Raw genomic sequence first — 12,462 nt, 5'->3', positions numbered from 1 at the left:
CGCAGGTGTGATGTCCGGATGTACCGATCCTGTGCAGGTGTTGTTACACGTGGTCTGCCACCGAGGATGATCAGCTGTCCATCCTATCTCCCTGTCTTAGGAATCTCACAGTACGGACATTGCAATTTATTGTCCTGGCCACATCTGCAGTCCTCATGCCTCCTTGTAGCATGCCTAAGGCACATTCATGCAGATGAGCAGGGACCCTGGGCATCTTTCTTTGGTGTTTTTCAGAGTCAGTAGAATGGCCTCTTTAGTGTCCTATGTTTTCATAACTGTGACCTTCATTTCCTACCGTCTGTAAACTGTTAGTGTCTTAACGACCGTTCCACAGGTGCATGTTCATGAATTGTTTATGGTTCATTGAACAAGCATGGTAAACAGTGTTTAAACCCTTTACATTGAAGATCTGTGAAGTTATTTGGATATTTACGAATTATCTTTGAAAGACAGTGTCACGTTCTGACCTTAGTTCCTTTGTTATGTCTTTGTTTTAGGGAGTGAGATGGGGTTGGTAGTCTATGTTCTTTTTTCTATGTGTTTGGCCTGGTATGGTTCTCAATCAGAGGCAGGTGTCGTTCGTTGTCTCTGATTGAGAATCATACTTAGGTAGCCTGTTTTAGTGGTTTTCTGCACCTTACAGGACTGTTTCGTTTTTTTCCGTTTATTCACGTTGTTGTTTCGTATTCCATTATTAAAATCATGAATACGTACTGTCCACGCTGCACTTTGGTCCACACCTTCTTCCACCTACGAAACCCGTTACAGAAACACCCACCAACCAAGGACCAAGCAGCGTGGTATCGACCCGGAGCAGAGGGTTCTGGACACCTGGATATGGGAGGAGATTTTGAACGGAAAGGGACCCTGGGCACATGGGGAATATCGCCGCCCCAAGGCAGAGCTGGAGGCAGCGAAAGCTGAGCGGCGGCGATATGAGGAGGTAGCACGGCAGCGCGACAGGCACGAGAGGCAGCCCCTCAAATGTTTTTTTGGGGAGGCACACGGGAGTGTGGTAGAGTCAGGTTGGAGACCTGAGCCTACTCCTCGTGCTTACCAGAAGAAGCGCAGTACTGGTCAGTACTGTGTCGCCAGTACGCGCTCATTGCCCGGTGGGCTATAGGCCAGCCCCCTGCAAGTGCCATGCAAGAGTGGGCATCCAGCAAGGGTGTGTTATGCCGGCCCAGCGTGTTTGGTCTCCAGTACGGCTCCTCGTGCTGTGTCTCCGAGGCGCTGGGAGGGAGGGTGCAGTGCATCCTATACGTGCGCTCCGCCCGTGCCGGGCGAATGTGGGTATTGAGCCTAAGGGAGAGGTGCGAGTGGTATGCACCAGGGCTCCAGTGCTCCCCCACAGCCCGGTCCTTCCGGTGCCTCCTCCAAGCATCAGGCCTCCTGTAGGTCTCCCCAGCCTGGTGGGTCCTGTGGCAGCCCCACGCACCAGGCTGTCTCTCCGTCTCCTCCCTCCAGGTCCGCCCGTCTGTCCTGAGCTGCCAGAGCCGCCCGTCTGTCCTGAGCTGCCGGAGCCGCCCGTCAGTCAGGAGCTGCCGGAGCGCCCGTCAGTCAGGAGCTGACGGAGCCGCCCGTCAGTCAGGCGCTGACGGTATCGCCCTTCACTCCGGCAAGGGTCCCGAGTCCGAGGTCGGCGGCGAGTGTCGCCGCTCCCAAGGCGCCACTTGAGTGGACCAAGACTATGGTGGAGTGGGGTCCACGTCACGCGCCAGAGCCGCCACCGCGGACAGATGCCCACCCAGACCCTCCCCTATAGGTTCAGGTTTTGCGGCCGGAGTCCGCACCTTTGGGGAGTCCGCACCTATGTGTTTGGCCTAGTATGGTTCTCAATCAGAGGCAGGTGTCGTTTGTTGTCTCTGATTCAATCATCCTTAGGTAGCCTGTTTTCCCCATTTTGGTTGTGGGTGTTTAATTTTCTGTTTAGTGGTTTTCTGCACCATACAGGACTGTTTAGTTTTTTTCATTTATTCACGTTGTTGTTTCGTATTTCAGTGTTCCATTATTAAAATCATGAACATGTACCGCACTGCGCTTTGGTCCACACCTTCTTCCACCTACGAAACCCGTTACAGACAGGGACCTGAAAAATGGACGTTTGTTTTTTTTTGCTGATTTTAGATGGTAGGCTAAATAGGCCTATTTGTTTTCTCATCTGCTGCTTTGATGGCCTTCAGAAATTATGATTTGATATCTTCAAATGTGTGATTTATGCCAGTTGCTTTCAAATAATCGGAAATAAAAGATAGGCATTTCATGCCAATGGTTGACCTGCAGGTCAGGGATGGATGTGTATGGAGCTACCTTTTCCATCCCCATGTGGGTTTATCCAAGAAAGTCACTATTTAAGATCAGGTGGTAAAGGCAACAATAGGGTAGACAAATATCACATGAACCAATGTAGGTCTACTTGTCATATAGGCTAAGCTACCAGCTCTATAAAACACTCCTATAAAAGAAAAGGGTTCCAAAAGGGTTCTTCAGCTGGCCTTCCAAGAAGGGTACCCTTTCAGTTCCAGGTAAAACCCTTTTGGGTTCCATGTAGAACCCTCTGTGGAAAGGGGTTCCATGAAACCCATAAGGGTTATACCTGGAACCAAAAGGGTTCTTCAAAGGGCTATCATATAGAGAAAGCCTATGGTAACAGCCGAGGAACCATTTTAGGTTCTATATAGCACTTTTTTCCCTAAGAGTCTATTGTTCTGCAGTTTAGGGTGCTGACTCTGAGGCACTTTTCTATTATTTTACTGAACCTTTATGTCCTATCGACCAAGGCCAGTTAAATTGTTGATGAAACTCTTGAATTCAAATGAAAAGACAGGCCTGTAGCGGCATTGAATGCAAGCCTTGTTCGTCTTATTATCGGGTTAATTAAAGCTAGGATCTGACAATGTCACCCGGTTGTAGAAAAACGGATTTAAATGCAATGTCTCCCGGGACTGCGTGTCAAGGGCTGCTTTTCACTGAGTCCGTGCGCCTGGATGGGGTTACGATCCGAATTGACAAGAAGCAATTATTGAATTTTAGATGTTCAAAAAATACATGAATGGTTGGAATTATTCATAAAACATCTGTAAAACATGATAAACTTAGTTAAAATACAAAGAGAAGGGCATCTGAGCCAACTCTAACCACATCTTTGTAGGGGAGAGGGATAAAACGGCCAGATCCTGAGACATTTCTAAGGAGTTCATTAAAATGTACACATTGAAATGCAGAGGGGTGCTATATGGGCTTGAGGTCAAGTGACGAACGGATTATATACTTCCTCATAATAATATTAATTAAACAATTTGCATGCTAATAAGGTAACAATTTTCACGGTTACTGTTGAGAGATTCGGGTTATTACAACACGCCAATCCGGGTGCCAAGGGTCAGGGAGTGAGTGGGGAGCGAAATTTCACTCAGATTAACATTATGACAGCACCAGACATGGGATAAATAAAGTCGAATTAATTTTCTCTGTAGCCTAAAGAGCAGAGAGACATAACTACTAGACCTACTTAGACAGGATTGATTGGCTTTATTCACAACACATTTCTTTACATAAGCGAGTGGGGAAACATGAACTAGTACTATGAAGGTCTCCGGACAAATAGCATAATGTAACAAAAATGAATGGTTCGGAGCTTCCCCACAGTAGACTATGGTCATATATTTTTGTTAACCTTTTACACAATCATAAATGTCCTCAGTTTTCACTGGAGATGAGTCTATTTTGAACTGCGAGAATAAATCATCTCTAGGCATATAAAGGTAAATATAATACAATTTTTGAATATTTATAGATATAGATAGATAGATAGATAGATAGATAGATAGATAGATAGATAGATATAGATAGATAGATAGATAGATAGATAGATAGATAGATAGATATAGATAGATAGATAGATAGATAGATAGATAGATAGATAGATAGATATTCAGATGACACACTGGTGCTGCACATCTAGCTACAATGTTTGATTTGTTTGTCTCATAAAGACAGCATTTACCTTCCTACATGAGTTCAAAACTAGCCTACCAAAAAAATATATAACAATAACTACAAAACCGTATATACAAGAAGCTACTTTGTTAACCTGGGAAAAATTCTCACACGTTTCTAAATTAAGTCTCATTAATTACAGTATAAGTGCTGGGGAATAAGGGTTCACATTTCTTCCTAATATCGTTCCTCTTATTAGCAGAAGATTAATTAGTGTGTGTTGTAATTAATAACTTAACATCTGCCTTTTTTCAATCAGCCTATCGACAGCAGGCTGAGGAGTCGATCGCCCCCTTTTATCAACATCCCGTTATATTGCACGCGAATTGGTTGTAGTCTCGAATAAAATTTGACAGCATTTGGATGATAAATGTCTTTGTGTAAAATGAGGGTATTTGTAACTCGGCATCGATTAATAGAGAGAGTAAAAATTTAAAACGCCATAACATGTTGACCAAAAACTGTGACTAGCCTCCGTCATTTTAGATGTGGGAGCGAGCGTTCGAAATTAGTCCATCTCTTTCACCTTTTACTGGGCTTCAATCTGATCACTCTCTCTTGGTGGTCCCCCGTGTAGTTGTGATGTAGTTCTTATCAAAGCCCTCCTGTCTTGTTGTGACAGCTCTGATATTGTTTATTGAGGTGGATGTCAGGTTTAATTAGCAATCGATATGGAAAGCGTTTGCAGACCGCGCCTCTGACGTCATACTCGATTACCGTTTCTCATTGGTCTCAAATTCCCAAAGCCTAGGCTAATTATTGGAAGGTTCATGTTGATAAAGTACAGCTCATCCTTCCCTCCACATCATGTCCCCTCCTCGCTGGCCACACTCACTGCATGCTTTTTAAATTCACACCACCAGCCTCCAGACGTCGTTTCCTTTTGCCTAGGAGATGATGGACAGCAGGATACTGGATCCACCTCATGCCCAGTTCGGAGGCTCTCTCGGCGGGATGGTGGGCTTTCCGTACCATCTAAGCCACCATCATGTTTACGAATTAGCCGGTCATCAACTTCAATCTGCGGCCGCAGTTCCTTTTTCAATAGACGGATTACTTAATGGTTCCTGCACAGCTTCAGTGGTTAATTCGAACCCCCTCTTGTCTGGCTGTGGTATGAATGGAGATAACCAGCAGTACAAGCTGACAGGTAAGCAAAACGAAATACAATACAAATCAAAAGGTTGGCTGTAGATCAAAGGACTAAACAAAGAACTGAAAGTGTCTGTATCCTGTCCTGTATATCCTCTCCATAAAGCGTTAAAGAGGGAATCCAAATCCTAAGAAACAAAGAAGCAGTCTTCTGCTTTCAAATGAGGCTTTATGCAATTCATTTCAGTGGAGAGCAGCATACGAGCTCAGCTCCAAACGTGAAAACCCCTTGTGTTGTGACAGGGTGGGAAAAAAAATCACAATTTCTCGATTGTTAGTAGAATGTTTTACTGTGTTATTGTTATCATTATCAGGATCAATATTGTGTGATTAATAGTCTATAATTACTACTATTTTCTTACCATCGAAAACGGACATAATAACCTAATTTATTAGACGATATTTTATTAATTTCTTTATAAAGGACCACAGAAAGAACGTATCCTTGCAAAAATCATTCAGGCTACTTTTGCGACTCTCTTGTTTTGTATTCTCATGCTAGATTCGTGTGACCCAGACAAGGATAGCCCCGGTTGTAAGAGACGACGAACTCGCACAAATTTCACTGGTTGGCAACTGGAAGAATTAGAAAAGGCTTTTAATGAGAGTCACTATCCCGACGTGTTCATGAGGGAAGCACTGGCTCTGAGATTGGACTTGATAGAATCGAGGGTACAGGTAAATATCAACCATATCCACTTTTTGGCATTCACTGTTGTTGGTTTGTTATGATGTGTAGCTTAATGATTCTTAAACACTGATAGGCTGTTTGAACAAAGGAAAGTAGGCCTATTTATTCCCCATGTCTCTTACACAAATATATTACAATGGTCTCTTTTAGATATATAGTTGTCCTGTAATTCCTGTCTCTTTGTTGTTTTGTACTGTGACCAAAAACTCCACAGGGAGTTTGTGTAATATAGGCACATAGAGGCCTATTATAGTATGTGCAGTACGATGCCTCAATATATATATACATACAGTACGATGCATCAATATATATATATATACATACAGTACGATGCTTCAAAACTGCAAATGACAGCAAATCCTTTTCACAATTTTAAAAAGGAAAACATTATCAAACGTGAATATGTATTTAAATAACACATTATACGATATATTTATAGAGAGATAGTCTTCGAAATCAAGGGTGATACGAGCAGCAAACCGAGTATAAAGAGGACCTCTGGTTCAAGGAGAAATACTTTAAATATGGCTAAGCCATGGAATGGTCAGTTCATTTGCTGTACTTGATTTAATATAAATTGTGTAGATTCAGTCGACAAGGCTATATTATTTGCACTCAAACATACTCAAAATTAATATATCGACGTATGCACATTACAGTATTTTCACATTGTATTTTCCTATATAAACCTATAAACACCCAAGTATACACAAACATTTATGAACTTGAATATTGATACATTTTCAAGTCCTACATTTTTATAAAGGACACACCTTTCCCCCATCTCTCCTCATCAGTCAAATGTCCATGCACGTGGACTTATTATTGTGATCATTTGCACTTCTGATGTCAAACGCTCATATGTATATTGTGTTATGCACAGAGAAAATTAAAAAAAATTGACATGACAAATATAGGACTAAACCAGCGTTTCTCAAACTCGGTCCACGTTCTGTTTTTTTGCCCTAGCACTACACAGCTGAAATAATCAACTAATCATCAACCTTTGATCATTTGAATCAGCTGTGTAGTGCTAGGGCAAATACCAAAACGTGGACCCCTTGAGGTCCCGAGGACCGAGTTTGAGAAACGCTGGTTTAGTCCTATATTTGTCATGTTACTTTAGCAAATTTTAGGCAGTTAAGTGTTGGTGGAATTTTGAGTATTTGTAACTATATTAAACCATTTATTATTATGCATTTGATTGGGACACAATGGCCCATCATAAGCGAGATATATATTTTCATGGAGCATTTTCCAGATCAGACAGACAGCATTTAACTTTTAATTGAATAATGAAGAAGGCAGTAGCACACGGAATAATTATAGGTCGAATTGGAAAATAATTATGCTTATTTTTGTCATCGCATCTGATAATAAATAATTGTAGACCTACAAGCATGGGGCATTGCTCTTTGGTACAAAACATTATTCCAATGGTTCACACACATATTAGCCTAAATTATTATTAGCCCTATGTATTTTTTTAAGAGAGTGGACATCTTCTTTTTGAACATGCGTAACATGATTTGTTTCTCTAATATGCAGGTATGGTTCCAAAATCGTAGAGCTAAGTGGAGGAAAAAAGAAAACACAAAGAAGGGTCCAGGGCGACCAGCTCACAACTCCCACCCAACAACATGCAGTGGAGAGCCCATGGACGCGGAGGAGATCGCCAGGCGAGAACTGGAGAGGATGGAGAAAAAGAAGAGGAAGCAGGAGCGAAGACTGTTGAGGTCCCAGAATAAACTTTTGTCAGGGGACCTATTTCACACCCCAGGATCTGACAGTGACAGTGGAGTGTCACAAGTGACAGACAGTGAACAAAATCCACATTGTGACTCTGTAGGCCGAAACCAAACCCAATCGAGCTGTGACCAAACACCACAAACCCTCCAGAACCAAAGACACTTGAACCAAGATGCTGGTGGATCCGAGCTGGACTCGTCCGACAGCAGTCAACAGTCAAGCATGTGCGCCAATAGCAGAGTCTCCAACCTTCAGAAACTGAACCCATTCAGCGTAGAAAGCCTTCTATCCGACTCCAGACCAAGGCGCAAACCGAACATAGATGGATTTTCTGCCTTACCCTCCTCGCGGCCTTTGATAGGGAAAGGACATTTCTTACTCTATCCTATCACCCAGCCGCTTGGATTCATTGTTCCTCAGACTGCTTTGAAGACAACACCATCAGACTCAGATGCTGACAACTCCACACAAAGAACCCCAGTGAATGACAGCAGCTTATCTGCCAATACTGGACATAAAAACCATAAGGAGTCCAACAATCTCAACGACGCGAAAGCAATCAAAGTGCAGGTCAACTTTACCCCGAAAAATACTAGTTCCCCACAGAACAGCCCAGGCCATGTTACCTTTTCCAGTAGAAACTGTAGTCAGTCTTCAGCCAGTTGTAGTGCAACATATTTCCAAGATGATGATGATTCAAAGTATCTGCCATTAGACAAAAAAGAGCAGTCTGTAAAAGACTACCCAGAGAGTTCCGAGTCTGTGACAACCAACTGTCCACCAGAGACAAAGACAGAGACTCAAGATGTCGATATGGAATAATAGACCTATAGGTGAGAAACAATATTGATAGCGTCAACAACACCTTTCATTTGCCCAAAGCTCAATCACGTCTTAGAATATAAATTCTCATTTTACAGATGACATATATAGCCTATTTTCTGATGATGATGGGTTATAACTGTGTGTGTGTTTGTTGCGTGCGTGCGTGTATATGTGCACGTGTGTGTGTGGTGGTGGTGGTAGTAGTACAAGCCCCCCCCGCCCCCCCTGTGTAACGAACTGTAAAAATACATAAAAACCACAAAAATCCTCAAAGGCTGTAAAAAGTATTATAATATTTATATATGTAAGGTTTTCATAAATAAATCGATTGTATACAATACATCCAAACCGTGTGAGACCTTAAATAGCCCGTATAGTGGGTATAGGTAGCGCTTTCTGCTAAAATCTGATGTTGTATTTTGTGTATTGCTTTAACAAATTTATTCATCTATAAGCCTCACTGAAATGAGGTTACGAGCCGGAGGCGAAAGGACCCGCTCGACTCCTGCAGAGTTTTGATATGAAAGTAATTATTTTCCCGGTGGCTACTGCAGGGATTCAGTTTATTTTAGCCCAAAGGGTTATTATACATTACCGATTTCTAGTGATATGAAATCACATAAACTTCCAAGAATAATAGAATTAGCATGAAAGGCTGGGGTGTCAAATTGAAATACGAAAATAATAGCCCCGGCAGCTGGGAGTGTGTTTGTGCATATTGGATAGGAGATGGGAATTCGTGGGGCGGAATTTTCATGAGCTTTTCACTTTGTCAGGGCCCTTGTAGCCGGCTATATTAAGATAGATGTTCGATGATATCCCTCATTGTTCTGTCGCTTACATTGATGTTTCTGTGTTATCAGCCTATTGATCATGCGTCGGCTGTAATAGGACGGGCGAAGCAAACGTGCCTATTTACAATAGCAGAACACATTTGTTCTAATAGGGTTGGCGGTCCCCAGGGATGCTGTGCAGGCTCGGGGACATCTGCGCCATGGCAATATTAGCCATGTTGACCAGATCTAAAGTCTAGGTAAGAAAGGAAAGACCATTCACATCTCAAACAGCTTGTTTTACAAGATAGGGCCTATAGGTATAACGCACGTGAAAATGCCCTCAATAACACGAACATCTAAATCCTAAAAATGGAAAACATCCATTCCAGTGTGTCCTTAAATACCCAGAGTTCCTGCTACTCTTTTAGGGTCTTGATTTGCAAATAAATTGAAAATAATCAGATGGGCAGCTTTACATCTGAGCCGGCGCAAATGAATTTCTGAGCCTGTGTCCCTTTCATAATATTTACATAATTTTCACCCGATGACTGCTGTTTGCTCAGAGGAAGCAATGATTTATTGGGTGTGGGTGAAGGGGGGCTTTTGGTATAAGAGACAGGCAAAAGTGTATAGGGAAAGGGAAAATTTAATCTCAACAGAGAGTATATAGGCCTATGGCAGAGACAGAAAGTCAATAAGCTAATGAATAACTTATTATTTGATGAAAACAGATCCAAATACAATGGCCCTTGGAAGTCCTCAACCCAACAAAGATAATACTTTTAACTTTTATTAAATATATATTCCTATACCCGACATAATATTTAAAGACATTATCTTCTTATTCAGCCAGCCACAGCCAGCCCAGCTCCCCCAATTATTGAGCTTTATTTCTGTCAATGAGTTGCCATTTCGGATAGGCCATTTGGAAATTAGAGTTCTCTGGATGTGTCCTTCAATATATATATATATATATTTTTTGTGTGTGTCTTATTTGGAGCGATGTTGTATGGTAGGGGTGTTCATGTTTAATTCATTAGCATACCGAACAGGAGTATCGTGGCTGCACACTGGTGGCCTTAAGGTGAAATTAGCGATTTGCTTAAGTAGTTAAGCTTTTTTTGCCTGAGAGCTGCACGCTGTATGATTCAAGACAAACTATCAATCGATATGGCCCAGGCAGCCTCCAGGAAATGTGTCCTCCATGAATCATACTTTATGAATTCAATTTCTACCCGGAGAAATTTTCAATTTGAACGCCGGATCATTATGGGAGAGTGTAAATTGTTTTTGCTCTATTATGCATCGGACGCCATAATTTTTCTTTCTAATTACGGAGGTGTCAGGTCGGGCTGTCATGCAGGCGCTGATTTTCAATTTAACTGATCATCATGCATTCATTTTCCCATTTGATAAATCTGCTATCTCGACGCCTCTCCATGCCTGGAATGCTAAAAGAGAGACACAGACTGGCAAAGTAATAGGGGCGTATATGCAGCAATAAGTGCAGATCAGGCAGCTAATTTAGCACCTCCTGATATTTCATTTCCATTTTTCATTTTCAACTCTCAAAGGAGGGAAAAGCAGCCCAAAGGCAGAACTCTCGTTCGCATTCAGCATCAGAGTGGGAAAAAAGACTACGAAAAAGCTTGTTTTCAACGACACATCCAAATTGGGATATCAAGCTTAATTAATGCTAATTGAGTTTCTCAATACGTGTTATTTTTATTTAATAGAAACAAATTTGCGCAATTAATTATGAGCGTGATATCAAGAACCTCATTTGCAACATTCTCTTTTCCCTCCCTCGCAGCTTTGAGTAAATTAACTTATTTTGTCATTTGCCATTTTTGTGCAAATTAAGGGGGTGAACCAGGAATTATGCCATTGACATTATTTAAGAATGAAAGAGGCACACTGTTTATATTTTTTACAACATGCAATGTTCATAGCACACACCAATGCCGAACTTAACAACATCATTATACAGATATGCCTACGAATAAATTACTTTTCCATTTACGTTGTTTTTCTTCAGCATTGCATGGGCCTATTGGTGTTAGAAATTAGTGAGTGTAACATCAATTTTATTCATGAAGCAATTCATTAATTGTTGTCTCATCGTTTAATTTGTCACAGTCATAACTATTTGAAGCTGGCTAGTACACACTATTATAGAAATGAACACAAAGAAAATTGTGTTTAGTGACCTGCTAATTCATTGGTTTTGTAGATTATAGGAATGTTATTAAGCACTTTTCCTTATACATTTTCCAAGATCATGTTTCCTAACAAGCCTTATGATACTTTTGAAGATTCTTTGAGTTTCTAAGCGGTTATTCACGTATTGTTGCCAGAGGTTTTCTACAAACTTGTCACTAATAGTATCTGCTTAGCAGGGCTTTGTTTCAGTAGCTCGAAATGAGCATGAATGTAGAAGGACTGTGCCAAATCAATTCAGGATTAGAATGATCAGTCATACACGACAGACATCAAATTACCAATTAGTTTAGCTATTCGATGTGGATCTATAGACAACATAGTTTAGTATATGCGTATATGACTTGCAGATGTGAGCCTATATTTTCTATAATAGTCAAACATTGCAAATGTACACCAATAATATTAGGCTACAACAACCCATAGACAAAACATGGCAAATAATTTCATTTCCACGTGACTCAAAATCAATTTAGGCATTGACCGTAAAACAATGCACATGCCTATGATAATCCTATCCCACGTTTGCTTGGCCGAGATAAGAGCGATTAAGTCTGTCGGTCCATTAATAAGCATGCGATGTAATAAAATCCTAAAAAAGCATGGCGGAGTTGCTCCAGGATAGGAGCCAAATGTCAAGTAGCATTTTAAGCGATTGTGTTAAAGATCCAAGTGCCAGTGTTTCTCTTTGGGTATCACTGGGACAGAAGGAAGTCCCCTTCATTCTCTCATTCAGCCTCACTGAATTAGCTAAACTACGTTGGTAGCCTAAACTAAAATGACTTCAATTTGACATAAAGTCATTGGCTGCATTGTTGAGATTAGTCGATCATAGTCGTTCATGAACAATGCACTACTAGCCTATAGCACAAACTACAACATGTCTTATAGAGCATCCAGTACAATCAAAGCGTGACAAGAGAGAAGCCAGCAGTCTTTTTTGTAGCTATTGGCCAAGACAAAAACATAGGCTACTATAAGTAGAATTTTGGCTCTACACTCTTAGAAAAAAGGGTTCTAAAATGGTTCTTCGGCTGTCCCCATTGGAGA

At 41.3% G+C, this 12,462-nt stretch overlaps 1 protein-coding gene across 1 annotated transcript; it reads left to right on the top strand.

The window, feature by feature from the left end:
- The first annotated feature begins 4,656 nt into the window (after nt 1–4,656).
- uncx (UNC homeobox) lies at nt 4,657–9,915 on the top strand. The gene is made up of 3 exons (XM_024390226.2): nt 4,657–5,149; nt 5,654–5,829; nt 7,391–9,915. The coding sequence occupies exons 1-3, from the start codon at nt 4,894–4,896 to the stop codon at nt 8,411–8,413; spliced, it is 1,455 nt and encodes a 484-aa protein (XP_024245994.1). The 5' UTR covers nt 4,657–4,893; the 3' UTR covers nt 8,414–9,915.
- Nucleotides 9,916–12,462: the final 2,547 nt, after the last annotated feature.

The sequence above is a fragment of the Oncorhynchus tshawytscha genome, linkage group LG09 (assembly GCF_018296145.1).
Source record: "Oncorhynchus tshawytscha isolate Ot180627B linkage group LG09, Otsh_v2.0, whole genome shotgun sequence".
Taxonomy (NCBI): domain Eukaryota; kingdom Metazoa; phylum Chordata; class Actinopteri; order Salmoniformes; family Salmonidae; genus Oncorhynchus; species Oncorhynchus tshawytscha.
This window is presented reverse-complemented; position numbering and strand designations above follow the sequence as displayed.